The 17303-nt window shown below is 43.2% G+C and overlaps 1 protein-coding gene across 13 annotated transcripts in view; it reads right to left on the bottom strand.

Annotated features, from left to right (window-relative positions):
• Bptf (bromodomain PHD finger transcription factor) overlaps positions 1-17303 on the bottom strand; it is a 113596-nt gene that overhangs the window by 28472 nt on the left and 67821 nt on the right. For 8 of the 13 annotated variants that reach the window (XM_057776737.1, XM_057776734.1, XM_057776729.1 and 5 more), the window contains 8 exons: positions 13982-16271; positions 9939-10063; positions 8719-8847; positions 4779-4929; positions 4434-4476; positions 1271-1517; positions 798-959; positions 457-608 (listed from right to left, as the gene is read on the bottom strand). In XM_057776737.1, coding sequence (XP_057632720.1) covers positions 457-608; positions 798-959; positions 1271-1517; positions 4434-4476; positions 4779-4929; positions 8719-8847; positions 9939-10063; positions 13982-16271 — 3299 coding nt within the window. The remainder of the gene's footprint in view (positions 1-456; positions 609-797; positions 960-1270; positions 1518-4433; positions 4477-4778; positions 4930-8718; positions 8848-9938; positions 10064-13981; positions 16272-17303) is intronic. The other 5 variants (XM_057776736.1, XM_057776741.1, XM_057776739.1 and 2 more) reach the window with 1 other exon arrangement.

A 17303-nucleotide genomic window follows, 5' to 3' on the forward strand; every position in this document is an offset into this window, starting at 1 on the left:
TATTCATCAAGTCATACACAATTCTCTCTAGAAAATCTTGGCAAATAATTATTATCTTTGAACAATACCAGTCAGTATGCAACTAACCAAATGCCAAAGTTAATACATCACATAATATTTTTGTTTATTACCAATATAAAAAATTGCCAAGCGGTAGTGGCACACACCTTTAAACCCAACATCCAGGAGACAGAGGCAGGTAGGTCTCTGAGTTTGAAGTCAGTCTGGTCTACAGAACAAATTCCAGGACAGCCAAGGCTACAGAGAGAAACCCTGTCTTGAGGGAGAAAACAAAACAAAAAAACCACAAATATATATTTTTCCAAACTGGCACTTTGTCACAGATTAAATCATAGTAAAGGAAGACAAATTGTACTGATGTTGAAAGAGACCACAGGAATGTTACCCTGATGTGCTCGACACCCCTCCACAGAGAAACCCTTGAGGAACACTTACCTGGGATGTGGTAGTGGTTCCTGCAGAGGCTGAGGTATTGGGCCTAATTGTTACTGTGGCAGTCCTGGGCTGGAATGAAGTAAAGGTCTGCTGACTAGGACCCGTCGTCGATGGAATGATACCCAGGACTTTCTGCTGTACCTGGACCACGCCTTAAACAGAAATGAAGAAGACATGAGGCGCTACCCTTCGAGGAAAGGTATGAGGTTCTGCTCGGCATCTGAGGAAACTACGTGTGGTGGGTTGCAGAGTGGGCTACACAGAATGTGAGACCTGACGACTGAAACCAGTGAGGAGGAGATGGAGTGATGGCGACAGCATGATCTGTGAGCTTCCCTTACCTCCTTGTGTTGCTGGCACATTTACAGCGACAATCTTGCTGTTTGCAGGAAGTGGCAGTTTGGTAATTACTTTTCCTGCCATAGTGACGGGATTGCCTGTAATTTGGAACGTCTGACCTGTGCTGGCAATGGTTGTAGCAGAGGTGGCAGCTGTGCTGGTGGCTAATGGGGTATAAGACATTTAATAAGCTTTAGATTTTAAAGAACCAGCAGTGCAGTGACTTCTAGGAAGGGCACCAATGCATGAAATGCGGCTCATCTGTATTTAATAAAATCACTCCTCTCTGCTCCAAGTGCACTATGTGGACAGTGAAGGCGAGGACCGCAGAGAGGAACTCCACAAAGAGCAACTACGACAACAGCTGCACGGCCTGCCTGCGCAAGCAGTGGAGCAATGCTCTCAAGAAATGAAGGTCAGAGATGCCCTCCTCTCCCCCACGATGACAGCAATGCTTCATTCATCCCAGCCCTACCTGAATTGGACTGGCCTTGCTTCACCCACGTGGCAAAGGTTTGATGGAAGTTCTTGTTTTGCTGGAATGTTACTGTGGCAGGAGACCCAACTTTGGTGGCTAGCACCATCTTCGTTCCAGGGGTGACTGGGCCACTTAAGGGAGCCACCATCACCTTCTGAGCTGGCGAGACGGTGCTGCTTGTGCTGTTTGTTGGGGATGTGGTAGACGCAGCAATGACCGCAGGCTTCTGTTGCTCCAAACGTTTCTGAGTCAAAGAGAGGAAATGTGAACTCAGTTCTATAAAACAAACCCCATTTTGCAGGATTTCTTGATCTTAAACTATCAAAAAGAAAGCATGCCTGTCTAATTTTTCCTTGGCTCAATCCCCAAGTCTCTACATGACTATAAATTGTCAATAAATAAATTTTTTTTTTTTTTTTTTTTTGGTTTTTCGAGACAGGGTTTCTCTGTGGTTTTGGAGCCTATCCTGGAACTAGCTCTTGTAGACCAGGCTGGTCTCGAACTCACAGAGATCCGCCTGCCTCTGCCTCCCGAGTGCTGGGATTAAAGGCGTGCGCCACCACCGCCCGGCTCCCATAAATAAAATTTAAAGGTTCAAAATGTTCTTAATAATATCTAGCTTTCAGAGTGAGAAGAAATGTGGGAAAAATCTTACTGGAGACATTAACACTTGTATGTATATCAGAGTCAGAGCAGAAGAAAGGGAGTGGGCCTGTTTCATGGCAGAAGCATAACTTAACCAATCAAAAAGAACAGTAATTTTTATCCTTACTATTCAGGTCAGCAAGCTGTGATCAAGATAAATGGGAATTATAAATAGTTTTGAGACTTTGTTATTGTTTATTCATAGACAGAGTCCATTCTGTAGACCAAACTGACCTGCAAAGAACTATATAGCTCACTGTGATCTTGAACTTGAAGCAATCCTCTTGCTTCAACTTTCTATGTACTGGGACTAATTCATGTACCAAATAATTAAAAGGAACTTTAAATGCTAGAGAAGGGAAGAATCTCATCATCAGACACCAGGGTTCCTGGGGATAGAGCTCAGTTGTTAGAGTGCTTGTCTAGCATGCATGAGGCTCTAGGTTCATTATTCAGTACTGCTAAAAATGAATAAAAAATAAAAAAAACATAGTACTGGGTGTGGGAAGCATATTTGTAATTCCAACTCTCGGGAGAATTTTCAAATTCAAGACCAGCCTAGGTTACAGAGCAGGGTCCACTCTAAAAAGTCAGGCTGGGTATGGTGATGCATGGCTTTAATCCCAATGCTCTGAGGCAGAAAGAGGCCATTCTCTGTGAGTTCAATGTCAGCTGACTCTACACACAAAGTTCCAGGTCAGCCAGGAGTACACAGAGAGACCCTGTCTCAAACAAAACAAAAAATCCAAGCAAAATAGGTGGAAAGGACAATTTGTATGTTTTTAATGAAAGACTGGTGGAATTTATCCATAGCAACAGCAAAGTCTTCCAAGAGGGAAACGTTAGGTAGGACTGATTGCACGTGGGCACCTCATTTAGCAATACTTCTCACCAAATCACAAAGCGGGCACTGCAACACTCAACATGAGGGAACTGAGGCTCAGACCGGCTGGGAAACTGGCCCAAGGACGCATGAATGGGCTGTGATTAAGTCCGTTAAGGTCCATTCAATGGTAAGGTAGGAGGCTTGTCTTGAATTTGAGGATGCTCGACATACAGAGCAACACTGTCTCAAAACCACAAACAAGAGGTGGACATTGTGGTTCATGCCTATAATTGCAGGGCATGGGAGACAGAGGCAGGAGGACTACTGTGAGTTTGAGGCCATCTTGAGTCACACATTGAGATCTGGGAAAGCCTAAGTCTCATACAGTGAGAGTCTCAAACTCTATTGAGCCCAAACCCCAGGCTTCGCCTCTGCTCTATGATCATACCCATTCTGTTTGAATTGTTTTTGCAGACAGATCATATGCTTGAAAAGAAGTTGAAGTGTTTTATACCAATGCCCATTTTTCAAAACAGAAGCACTTTAGTTTTGCATACTTAGAGATGTCATTTGATCAAATTAGTTAAAAGAAAAACAGAGCAAAGAAACAGACACATAATTAAGAGTATTTCACTGGGAGAAAATGTATTAAAAACCTAAAGTGCTACTCTAAAACAAACAAAGAAGAAGTACCACTTAAGGTTGTATGGCAGAGATGACAAAAGATACCTATAAAGGCAAGAGTAGCTTGGCGGCTGTGGTGATAGACACCTTTAATACTAGTACTAGGGAGGCAGAGGCAGGTGGATCACTGAGTTCGAGGTCAGCCTAGTCTATAGAGCAAGTTCCAGGACTACAAAGAGAAACCCTGTCTCGAAAAAACGAAAACAAAACAAAGAGCAGAACTAGCCAGTTGCTATAGTAACAGAGATGCTTGTGATTTTCTTTAAATTTCCATGGCAGAACTGAGCACATGACCCAAAAATATTATTTTTTCAAATTTTAAGTTTGGAGAAAGAGAGTAATTTGAAAGAAACAAAATATTGAAATATGTGCTTTATAAAATATGAAAAAAGAATGGCTTGAAACCTAAAAAGTAAGTTTTTTAGATATGCACAGCTGGGGCTGGAGAGATGGCTGCTGTTACAGGATCAAAGCTCATTCCCAACACCTGCACAGTAGCTCACAGTCATCCATTAACTCCAGCTCCAGGGGACCCGATGCTGTCTTCTGAATATCACAGACTCCACACATGCATGTGGTGCACAGACATACATGCAGGCAAAACACTCGCACATATAAAGCTAATATAAATGTGTAGCTATGTTGGCATGACTTCAAGTAAACACACTGTTTCACCTCTGTCCTCTAGGTGCCCTTCCCTTGATTCTCAGGTAAGAATCCTGATCACTCTGTGGGATGCCAGAAAACAACGACTGGCGTTACCACAAACTCAGGGCCTTAGTAAAGTTGACGTCTTCACAGGCTGCATTGGAGTTCAGCAGAAAAAAAATCTTTTTATAAACTACTCAAAGAATTGTAAAAATAACCAGGAGGAGAATTTAACACACTGCAGCCAGGCACACGATTTGCCTGAGTTTGGCTGAAAAGGTCAATCTGCTGTACTTTGGGGCCCTGCTGGCCGGGGAGGCCCCTTTGGGCAGTGATCCCTGCCTGCTGTCCACTGACCTTAGCCTGCTGCTCCACCGCTTGGGCCTTTTCTTTCTCCACTCTGTAGGGGGGAAAAGGAGCAACTCATCAGAAACCGTTTAATAAATGAAATCTGGTTGACTTTGGCATCATACAAAAGCATGAACTATTTCTGTTTTAAATGAACATTTAAGATATTTAAAAAGAATAATACTAACACACTAAAATTTAGAAACAAGACTTAAATAGACTACTTAGAGATAGTACACAACATCAAAAGGTAGAGAAAAGCTAATCTGAATGGACTACAGTGACAGCTGACGTGGAAATTCTCTAGCTCTGAAGTGACAGAAGCACCAGTATGACCAGGCATTAGCCGATTACCTCTCAGCAAAAGCCCTGATCTCCCAGAGTTCCAACTCCTCTTCTGCCACCCAGGTTTCAATGATAACAGGACCCGTCTGCTTGGGCATTTCAGGTCTCTTTGGCCGCAGTGCACTTGACCGAAGGCCTTTCCGCTGAGGTGTGGGTGTTTCTTGGGGAAAGAAACCAGAATGTTTTCAGCAAGACTATTTGAATGGAGTTCTGACATCTCATCTCAAGGAGCATGGCAGTGGCAAACTACATTTTGTAGTTTGAGACAGGGTCTGCTACCTAGCCCAGGATGCCACCACCAGCCAAACTTTTCCTGCAAACCCCCGAGACCAATGGTCTACATTGCAATTCTGGACCAAAGTGCCTGTGGCAGGAGAGATGGCTTAGTGGTTAAAACCACTGCTTGCTATTCCAAAGGACCTGAGTTCAATCCCCAATATCTACTCGGCAGCTCACAACTGTGCTTAACCTCAGTCTAAGGGATCCAATGCTCTTTTCACATCTCCAAGACACCAGGCACACACATGGTATACAGGCACACCTGCAGGCAAGACACCCATATACATAAATAATTCAAACAAACAAATAATGTCTGGAGGCTGAAGAGATGGCTCAGGGGTTAGGAGCACACAGAGGACCCAGGTTGAATCCTAGGACCCACACGGCAACAGTTCACAACCAGCTGTAACTCCAGTTCCAGGGGATCCGAAACCTTCATCTAGACACACATGCAGGCAAACATCAATGCACAACATGTTGAAAAAGAATCAGTGGAAAAACAAACAATGTCAAAGTTACATGCTCCTGTGTTCCAATTATTTGTAAAGCAGGCAGTCATCAAGGCTCATGGGAAATGGCTTGTGGGCCTTTACACCCCTTTCCTCTGCCTAGGACTCTATTCCTCATCCCTTCTCCAGATGTGACTAAGAGCAATTCATTGTTGAGACTCCAAAACCAATACAATCTCTTTCAAGGATTTAGCATTTCTAGGAGGAAAGCTGAGAGCTCTGACACTGGGGAAGGGGAGAGAAGGACAAATTCCTGACAATACCCACTCCAGGGCTCACTTGAGACTGCTGCTCCTTGGCCTGGTGAGACTCTGAAACAAGGGGTCAGCTTGATAAAATTTCTGTCAATGAAAAAGAGCAAGGGGAAGCCGGGCGGTGGTGGCGCACGCCTTTAATCCCAGCACTCGGGAGGCAGAGGCAGGCAGATTTCTGTGAGTTTGAGGCCAGCCTGGTCTACAAGAGCTAGTTCCAGGACAGGCTCCAAAACCACAGAGAAACCCTGTCTCAAAAAATCCAAAAAAAAAAAAAAAAAAATCCAAAAAAAAAAAGAAAAAGAAAAAGAGCAAGGGGAGTCCTGGAGAAGAGTATGGCACCCCACAGGTACACAGCAGCTGAGTATATCTTTGGCTCACCAGGAAGCAAGGCCAATAACCACAAAGGAAGGGACTTCCCTGCTGTGCTGTGTGTGTTTGTTCCCTCTTCTTCCTTACCAACACTGCCTTCCATGTAAGCTGCAGCATGGCGCATGGAACACAAGCCATACTATCTTTCTGCCTCAGACCCCTGAGTGGTGAGTCTGTGCCACTGCACTCAGATTGTGGGTCACAGCCACGCTCAACCTTTGCTGGTTTGAAAGACTAAAGCAAAGCTGGAGTCCTTCACAGCTGAGCTGCAATACTCCCCCACCCCCACCCCCGCACCGAGGAGATAGGTTACATTTGCCCAATATAAAAAGGCATCCAAAAGGATGAAGAACATATAAAAATCTCTCAGTAAGATTTAAAACACTGTACAATAAAGAGGGAGGGGCCTTGTCCAGGGCCCAGAGCAACAGTTAGATCCCAGGGAGCAGAGGGCAGTAGAACCTGGACTACAGGAAACAATGTGAGACAGTGGTGGTGACCATATTGGAGGAGCTGCAGTCAGCAATGGAGCTTCCGCATTCAGCAGTGGAGCTTAGGGAGTCCATCTCACCTGTAACACCCCAGAGGGGCAAAGACCCAGGGGAACTGTCTCCTTACTTCTGCTGTGCCTTCACCTGCTTGCTGCTATGTGTTCCTACTGTACTTGGCAAGGTGTGATTACTAAGTGAAAGAATCCCACCGTATCTAGTATAGAGTGGGAAAATCCCCCTCCTCACTGGGGAATTTATTTGCAGATCATAATGAAGATGATTTTTACAGAGCAATGCTACTTAGAGATGTGAGTGAGATTTGCCAAGGATGGAAAATGACAAGGAAAACAGTTATGTCCCAACACCCAAGGTTAGGTCCGAGTTCCTTGATTAGAATTAATCACAGGTTTTGGTGTGCACCTTGAAAAAACAAAGCTGTGGAAGGAAATTAAATGACCCTATTGTGTGCACAGAGAAAAGAAAAACAGATGGCTAGCTATATAGATAGCCATCTTGGTTGAGGCTTTGTAGAGCGGAGAGGACAGGAATCTGCTACACTGAAGCTGCCAACAGCTCCTACCAGTGCAGAAACTGGCCGAAATCTTCTCGCCTCGCTTAACACCTTGCTAATCAAGTTTTGCCCCCTTAGATAAATCTGCTGTGTGTTTAGTAGTCGCCAACTCCACACCTTCTCTCCAGTTTCTCTGGACTCTGGCTCAGGAGATGCTGGAATAAACAGATGTCTGCCAGGAGTAGATCTGTGCTCTGCCTACCGATTGTGTGCCTGGATAGCAGTGGTTGGTCACTGTGATAGTACCCTACTTTTTCCCAGGACAGAAATGACCTTATCAGTATTCTTTCAAGTGGGGGTTATCCCCTATCATTATTCACTAAAATGAACTGTGAGTTAGTATCAGTAAAGGTATACATGGTATACATTTAGGGAGAATAATTTTCAAAAAGTGTTTGTGAAGAAGACATTTTTTCTTCCCATACTTAATATTTTCTTATTTATGCATATGTGCATGTCTCTTATGACTATCTTGAGTAGTTTGCATTAGTTTTTTTTTTGTTTTGTTTGTTTTACTTTTTCAGTTTTCGAGACAGGGTTTCTCTGTTTAACATTCCTGGCTGGGGACTGGAGAGATGGCTCAGTTGTTAAGAGCACTGGCTGCTCTTCCAGAGGACCTGGGTTCAATCCCCAGCACCCACATGGCAGCTCACAAGTGTCTGTTAACTCCAGTTCCAGGGGATCCGATACCCTCACATAGACATACATGCAGGTAAAACACCAATGTACATAAAATAAGAATAAATAAATTAAAAACAGCCCTGGCTGTCCTGGAACCTGCTTTGTAGACCAGGTTGGCCTCAAAATGATAGAGATCTGCCTGCCTCTGCCTCCCGAGTGCTGGTGCATTAGTTTTAACACTAAGGATATTAAAAAAAAAAAGATTTAGTTTTATTTATATGCATATGTGTGAGCCTGCATGAATTTATTTGCAGAAGTTCATTGAGTTCAGATGAGGGCCTTAAAGCCCCCTAAACTGAAGTTGTGAGCCAACATGTAGGGCTGGGAACTGAACCTGCATCCCTGGCAAGAGAGGTAAGCACTCTTAACTGCTGAGCCATCTCTCCAGCCTCCAGTCTGTTTGTTTTTTGAAACGGGGTCCCACTCTGATGGCCTGGGACTCACAACGATCTCCTGTCTTGGCAGGTAGTCTTATTTATTTATTAATTTAGATTTTTTTCGGGACAGGGTTTCATGTGTAGCTTTGAAGCCTAATTTATCTATTTATTTATTTAGATCCACCCCACCACCCAGAGACAGGGTTTCATTTGTAGCTTTGGAGTCTGTCCTGGAACTCGCTCTTGTAGACCAGGCTGGCCTCAAGCTCACAGAGATCCGCATTCGGCACAGGTAGTCTTACGTCTCTTAACACAGGCGTAGTTTGTGGTGTAAGGTAAGCAATTAAAGAGACAATTACTAGCAAATCTCAATTAATAGAACACACAGCCAACAGGCCAGTGATGATCTATTTCTTACCTTTTGGTGTTTCTGGAACTCCAATCGGGCAAATGATCTTCCTGATACAATACTCAGAACGAATGCCGTAAGGACCCACATCACGCCTCTTAATTATCTCTGTGGTTGTGATTTCAGTTTCAGATGTTTCTATGGGAACACGATTTACACACTGTTAACAATCATCTGAAATATGAAGAAACTGAGAACATGTAGCACTCGGTACTTCTTGAAAGCTGTGGATCTGACATGTCCTTTCAGAACACCTGGGTCATGAGTAAGCACAGCAACACTGCATGACAATAGTGAGCTTCTTCCCAAAGAGGCTGTGGCGCTGCTGGTTGTTTCTGCAGCAGGTTCTGTGCTGTTCAGGCAGATCATCCCTTTCCTCCTGATACACTGCAAGGAAGGGTTCCCTCTATAGCCCAAGTTGGTATAAAACTTGATACATAAGCCCAGGCTGGCATCAAACATGTGGCAATCCTTCCACCTCAGCATGAGTGACAGGAAGAAAAAAAAATGACATAAGGTCCAAGTTAACTCCCAGAGGCAGCACCCAGTCAGAGCTGTGTGTGAGAATCCAGGAATCTCGGGTTAACTGACTCACACTCTGGAAGAATAATTATCATTTGAACATTTACATGAGTCTATGTGTGCTGACTCACCTAGAATGTGAACCTTGCTCCTTAACCTTGACTTTATGGCACTCGGAAAACTTGAGCAAGGTTAAATTCTACAAAATAAGACAAGCATTTAATAAATTCAGTAAATGGCACATGATTTGATTTGATTTGATTTTTGTGCACTGCTAGGGGTCGAGCTCAGAGCCTTGTACATGCTAGTTGAGTGTTATAGACACAGAGCCATTTTTAGTTTCTTGGTTTGTTTTGTTTGAGACAGTTGCTCTAGCTGGCCTTGAGCTAAGTAACCCAAGCAAGTCATTAATTAGGCCCTCTTGCCTCAGCCTCCTAAGTAGCTGACATTAGGAGCCTGTGCTGCCAAGTCTGGCTACCTCTTCTGCTACACGGCCCCATGTAGTCATAGGTGAGGATTACCTAGAACTTTTGATCCTCTCTCTTCTAGCTCCTCAGTGGTAAGGCTACAAGCATACCACCACAACCAGGTTATGCAGTGCTAGGAACCTAACATGGGTCCACACGTTAGTGCACAAGATATGTACTCTAGCAGCTAAACTATATCCTTAGCCTGTATCTTTTAAACTTAAAGTCCAACTCCCTTACCTGTCCGTGTAGTCCCTCCTCCTGGAGGAGCTTTGGCTGCCATGTCATCCCATCTCAAACTGGCCCATAGTAACCGTAACATCAGGCTCACTCCCGCTAGGGATTTTACCGTCTGAAGTCTATACCTGAAAGAACAACCCAGATCAACTACATATAAACATACAAACACACACTCACATACTCTCTTCCTCTCAAGGAAAGCTGAAGGACATGTTTGTGGTGCTCACTGTAACCTCAATGTCTCCAACACGGCTCTGGAAGACTGTGGCATTCATTACATGTTCTTTAAAGGAACACTTGGAGTTCCTAGGATAAAATTTAAATCATCTAGATTCATTTCCAATGCCATATAAATAGGTAAGGTTTTATCTTAAGATCAATAAGACAATAATTTAAAGATTTTTATATGAATCAACTAAAATATATGTATGAAAAACTATAATCAATAACCATGTTACTAAACATGATAGAGGAATTTTGAAGATAAAACCAAGATAAAATAGTTTTTGCTAAAACAAAAAAAATCTGAAAATGCTTATATTTTATCAAAGAGTAAAACAAAACTAAAACACTCTCAGTGCAAGAAGACCTTTTTGAACTGAAGGGAATTTTGTAGTCCACGATGGCTCTTGAAAATGAGCATTACACATACTATAAATACTAACAATGCGGTGAGTTTGGAATCCTATGAAGAAAGTCATTTCCAGAAACACACAGTCCTGCATCAGCTACTCTGACGAAGAGAAGGAATCCAGGCTCATGTTTTTCCACGAGCATGAGTATAAATTTACTAAATATGCCTTTCTTTTTAAAAATAACACTAAAGACACATATGAAAATGAATTTGCTCAATTTCAATGAAGATTTTAATCCTAAAATGAAATTCACTGTAATTCATATAAAAGCAGTCAGTGACTATCAATTCCCTATTACGACTGGCATAATTAGATTCCCCTTTGGATATTTCCATACTACACGAAGTGAATATACTGGCTGAATTCAATACAGAGGAAACCTATACAGTGGAAATCATTTCCTTCACAAACAGGCAAATGGTTCATCTTAAGAGGACAATTTTGCACTGGAAAAGCAATGCTTTTTCTGTTACTATCGTGGGAGAAATGAACAATGTCAGAAGGTAAAGCTCTAGGCAATTGTTACTGCACCTCTGCCAATTTCTGTCTCCACCTGTGACATATTTTCTTCAGGTTAACATCCCAGGAGTCCTCGACCCAGAACAGAGCCTTTAAGATGCTGACTAGTGCAGAGATATTCTGGGAGGAACAAGGCGTCTGTCACTTCAGGCACGTCCCATGGAAAGTCTTGTGCCTTGGTGTGTCAGGAAAACAAGCATTTCTTATTCTCTTTCTCCTTTGCTTGTTCTCTAGGGTCAAACAATAACTTCAAATCCTCACTTGCCGGTCTTGCCTCAAGCACCTCCACTGTCCTGATGACAGAACCCAAGGTCTTGTACTCTACCAACGCCCCATGGATTATCAGTTTGCTGTCTCACTCACTCACGCATTCAAACAATGGAGTGCTGCCAAAGGGCCAGGGCTGAACAAAGCTGGGATACAGAGAAGTCTATTAGAATCTACCTGGAAGAGCTGTAAGAGAAGCAAGTCCTTAGGTCACGGGGCACACACGAGAAGGAACAAAGTGTAAAAAGCACACACTTCTCGGACACTACATCCTGCGCAGTTATGGCTAGAGGGGTGGGTGCAAATGGCGATGGAGCTTGCATGGAGAAGAAAGCAGAAGTCAGAATGAGCTATGCCAGAGAGAAGGCTTAAAGGAAAGCAAGTAAACTAGACACCCAGGCTTCCCTTCTCTCCTAGGGTCCTCGGGTGATGCAAGCTTCCCCTCCCTTCCCTGCAGGAGAGAGCAGTCCACCAATCACTCAGAATAGACCAGGTAGAGAGCAGGACCCCTCTAAGAGCATTATGGGGAACAACTGCCAGTTTGAAATGACAGTGACACAGAGTCTTGCCAGGGAAAACAGGTATAAGGAAATGTATGTACAGAGGTCAAAAAGGTTTTACTGCACCCATGAGACAAGTGTCAACTTTCCTAAAGTGCTCAGCTTTAACATTACATTAAAAATATGTATCACACACACAGCTGGGCCTACATGTAGTCTTAACTACCTATGAAGCTGAGGTGGGAGGACAGGAGTTTGAGACCGGCCTGGGCTGCATAGCTAGACCCATAAGAACCACCCCCAACAAACAAATGTGAATAAACAAATAAATAGAGTGAGAATCACCATCAGCTCTTGGAATTCTTCTACTAAGCAGTAAACACATGAGACTCAAAGGTTAGTATAAAACTGCACTTTACATAGTTTTTGTAGTATTTTAAAAAAAGTTTTCTCAATCAAAATAACACATATTTTTACCCATGCTTCTATTAGTCAGAAGTGATAGTTATTAATTTCAACTTCAACAGATTAAGAATGTACAGTACGGTATTTCTTTCCATTAAAAAATGAGAGTGACCAACAGATATGATACATGCCAGCACATAACAAAATCCTCTAAGTCAAGGCGCCTGCACTGCAGGCACCCACCCAAGGGTTAGGATTGGGGCCTGGTTCTTTCCAGGCTCAGAGGACAGTGCTTCCCAGCCAAACTATGTTGTACTTCAGAACACTGGAGCAGAAAGAACAGCTCCCACCTGCGGGTCATCTGAGTCCAACTACTGGTGTGTAGTAACTTTTCCAGTGGGAAAGAAGTTACCTGCAGGACAGTCAAGGGTGCACTTTGGGACCGCTCTCAATGAAGAAAGCAGAAAAGTACAGAGCAATCCTACAACTCCATGAACTGCAATGAAGAGTTCCTTGATTCTCTGCAGGATTCTGCAAATCCTTCATTGCAGGCCCTGCAGAGAAAGTGCACTTTTCAGCTGTCTCTAGCGCATGTGCCATGGAGTGATGACATCTTCAAATCAACGATGAGGGATAAAAACGTGCTCATACAAACGAGGAGTGATCACCAGAGTCAATGAATTCCTTTAGGGAGAATTTGCATTTACACCGGTTTTGTGGTCTTTTCTGACACTAGCTAGCTGATTCCAATATAAAGAATGCCGGTAACTGAATCTGGAAATACTTAAGACACGCTGAAAGGAAGTCTTAAGAGAGATGATGCCCTGCTCAGTAACCAGCTGGAATGACCACTAACACTAACTGTAGCCTAGATCACGCTGCTTTCCAAGCTTGCCATTCTTAATGATTATGTTCAACCCCCTCATCCCTCTCAAAAAGGGGGAAAAGACAGAGACAGAGACATGGAAAGGGACAGAACCTGGACAAGCATGTGGAACACAAACAGCACATGAAGTGCTGGCTGGGGTCAGGAAAAGCAGGTACTGTGCTTAACCTGGCCTCTGTGGTCAAAGGAAAATTACTTATGTCCATAGGAGAAACTTCTAAGCCCCCTTCCCAGTGAAAAATGAATATGGATTAACAACTGTCAATACTATAAACTGAGGCTTGTTCCCAATCACAAGGACCCAGAGCATTCTGAATAAGACTATTTCTGTATTTTAAGACATTTCCTAGGAAATTACAGCCTATCTTTTCTTACATAAATAACAGAGATTCCAAAACATGTTTATCATGCAAATAAATTTCACTAGGAAGGTCTGATATGATGGGCTTTATGAAATTACAGGCATGTTTTTATGAGACCCAGGAAGTGAACATCCAATTCTGGGGTTGCTGTGGTGTAGAGGAAACAACATGCAGTGACTTGAAAGTCAGACCATGAAAACAAGCTTGGTGCGCTCTCGTCTCATGGAAGTAAAAATGGACATGCATATTAAAAGAATCCCTTACATTTTTGGTAAATCCGCAGCTTCTGGGTAAAGGTTAGTACCACCCGCTGGGCAGAGTTAGAAGCTTTCTGTATCTCATTTCCATCACTAACCCTGGCCATTACATATATGCTTCCCTCTCTTCTAGAAGCTCATTTTTACTTAAAAATGAGATTTAAAAGAACTTCTTTAGCCCCCCCCCCCAAATAACATATAAAAGTACATACCTCCACGTGATACCAAAGGTTGGTCTAGGAGAAGGATATGGCCATATGTCCAAGGCAGGTTTTGCATTATAATTAAAGTAAGGGACTTCCCGGATCCCGCCTCTCCTGGCCAGCTTTTTCAAGTCATCATTTGGCAACACGAAAATGCTCTTTTTGCTGCTCTTGGTAACAAACTTCCTGTAGGACGGCAGGGCTGTTCCGGAGCGGGTCTTCTTGGGTCTGGAGAACTTCATCAGTCTCACCTTGTCTCTTGTGGAGTATTCTTTGCTCACTGTCATGGATGTTACCAGCGTGCTTCCTGCAGTGGTCTGGGAGTCCGTCACTGTCGTGGTGACCACAGTTCTGCTCTGCTCCTTTACAGAGATGGTGTCAATATCACTGTCTGGGCAGGGTGTGGAGAGCTTTGTCACAGTGGTAGTGGTAGTTGTGACAGTGGATCTGGCACAATTTTCTGTGGAAGAAACCACAGTTTGCTTGTCCCCCTTTGCTACCTTAATGACAGTTTTCGATTCTGTGGCAACTGTGGATGTCATCGTGGTGACCTCTGTGATGATTGTTTTCCTTTTGGATTCTCCATTGACATTCCTGTCCTTGCTGGAGGGTAGACCATTTTCATCCATGAAGTCATTAGTAAGGTTAGAAGCAACAGGAGATGGGGTAACCTTCTTAACCTCTGAACTCTCTGTTTCCATATCTTCCTCCTGATTACGTGAGTTACGTTCTGGGCAAGGGGCTGGAGGTATGGTTACCTGGGTACTGTTTGACTCTTTGGTGGTCGGTAGGGTGTGTAGGCTGTCTTGGTGATTACCTTTGGCATCTGAAGGACTCAGTAAATGTGAGTTGGTTTCTGAACTGTTTTGTTCATTGAAATCTTCCATGCTGATGTCACCATTAACAAAGGGCTTCACAGCAGATTCTTTAACAGCCAGTGACTTGATATTTCCAGGGATCACTTTATTGACATTATTGACCTTTGGTTCAACAGTAACATTCACAGCTTTCCCTTCAGAGCCGTCCTTCGCACACTGCCCTTTCAGGAACCCCTTAACTTTACTATCTTTGCCATTTATCTGGAATTTATTTGCCTTCTGTCCTTTCTTTTCAGAATCTTGATTTTCATTATTCTTTTTGTCGGTGATATGTTTTAGGCTTACTTGGCCAACACATTTGTTAACTGATCTCTCGTCCAGCTTCTGGTGCTGCCCTATTTTTTTACCATTTGCTTCAGTTACCTTACCCTGTAGTTTATCTTCACAATTTTCAGCAGATTTAGGAACTAACTCATATGTTGACGGCTCCACACTCTCCATGCCTTGGTCTTTTGTTGTGAACTGCTCAGAGATACATTCATTGCTATTCTGAACAATCATGTCTTCTTCACTGCTATCCTGAACAGATATAGTATCAGAACTATTTTCCAAAGTGCTATTATATTCAGAGTCACAACCTGGTTTCCCATCAAAGTCCACTCCTTTTGAGGAAGACCGGGCATCTCTGTCACCGGTACTTTTAGGTACTGATACAGGTAAAGTACTCTTGGAAGAAGGCACAATAATGCTATCTTCCTGTGGGAGTGACTTTTTGTTCTTAGAGATCAAGGTACCAACGTAATCTGCACTGGCTGGTTTAGAGTTATCAATGAAAAAGTCACTTCCTTTTGTTTTAGTCTGACTTAGTTCCAGTCCCTTAGCAGTGGGCTCTGAGACCCTGGCATCAAGGTCACTTTCAACAGAGCTCTGTCTGTGACAGTTTGGCCCTGAACTCTGAACAGAGACACCATCTGACACTTGATCTTTCTGATAGAGTTGGTTTGTACTCAGACTAGTATCACTGAGGCCAAGAACTGTGGAATCACTTGGTGAGCACCCCTGCCCTGAGTCCCCAAGGCTAGCCTGGCTTGGACTGGGGCTCTGTTCCTGTCTAAGCAAGTCATTCTGACAGCCTTCACTGGCCTTCGCAGTTACTGCGGATTCAGAGGGGCTTTGCAGAGCACTTATGGGGGGCTTGCCTACTCCCTTCACCCCACTCTCCAGCTTCAACTTTTCAAGGCGTTGCTTCTCTTCCAGTGTGAACTGTCGAATACGCCTTTCCAGGAGCCCATCCAGTTTCGATGATTTTGTTTTCTTTTTGTAACTAGTCCTTAGATGGAACCCCTCACTGACATTGACCACATCCACTTGAGTATTCTCCTGACAGTTTACATGGGACTCTGTTTTCACGTTATCATCTATCTCCATTGGTTCTTCCTTGAAGCATTTGTCATTATCAGACTCCAAAACTTCTTTTACATCTGCGAATTAAAGACATCGATAAAAACGTAATTTTCACTATGAAGTTATTTTCCTCATGAGAAATTCTCATTTTCAGAAGTATCTACTATTGTTATTTTCATATGTAGAGGTAGGTCATGGACACTGCTAAACTTTAAATGGGGCTAAAAAAACACCTAACATTTCAAATACTGGATGATTCTGATTTTTGGTACCTAAGTTGATGGGATTTTATACTGGGAAAATGACTTCGCCTATGACAGGCTACTGAGCGTGTGCATTATACCTACAGCACGGTCATCACCTGTGCTAAGCTGGATGGAGGTTCGTCACCCAGCACTGGGGGAGGCAGAGGCGGGAGTAGCACGAGTTCTGAGGATATCCTAGGCCACACAGCAAACTAATTAAACCACTTTTGGCACATGTGCTATCAGGCATCTATGGGTTTAAAACTTCTATTTGTTTCTTCTGGTTTTCTTTTTCGCATTAATGAATTATTTAATTCTCCTTTCTCATCAATTAACTACTTAGTTATTTTCACGAAGGGGGGTCCTGGAACTCACTGTGTCTACTAGGCTGGGTTTGCAATGACTCTTTATCCCCAGCTTACGAAGAGCTAGAATTATAGATGACTTGTTTTTGTTTCTTTTCATTAGTTAAAAATCTCCTCCAGTTCTATTACTTATAAACAGTTCAAAATTAGTGTTTGATTTGAGCAAAAAAGTCAGATTTCTTTGGATCTGTGGAGAAACAACATGTGATCAAGGAGTCATAAGCAGTCAAGCCAGAAACTGTTTCGTGCCTCAATCTGTAGCCCCCAATATCTGTAGCCCCCAATAGTCTCAGACTCAAGTCAATCTTCTGCCCCAGTCTCCCAAGTACTAGGATTATAGGTGCAAACCACCATGCTTAGCCTATGTTTTCAGTTCATGCATGTATGTTTGCTTAGGTTCCTCTCTATGTATACATATATACAGTGGGTGTGTGTACGCATGCGTGCATGTGCATGCATTTACATTTATGTATAGGAGGCCCAAGGCTGACTTCTGGAT

This window comes from Chionomys nivalis, chromosome 7 (assembly GCF_950005125.1).
Source record: "Chionomys nivalis chromosome 7, mChiNiv1.1, whole genome shotgun sequence".
NCBI classification, from domain to species: Eukaryota; Metazoa; Chordata; class Mammalia; order Rodentia; family Cricetidae; genus Chionomys; species Chionomys nivalis.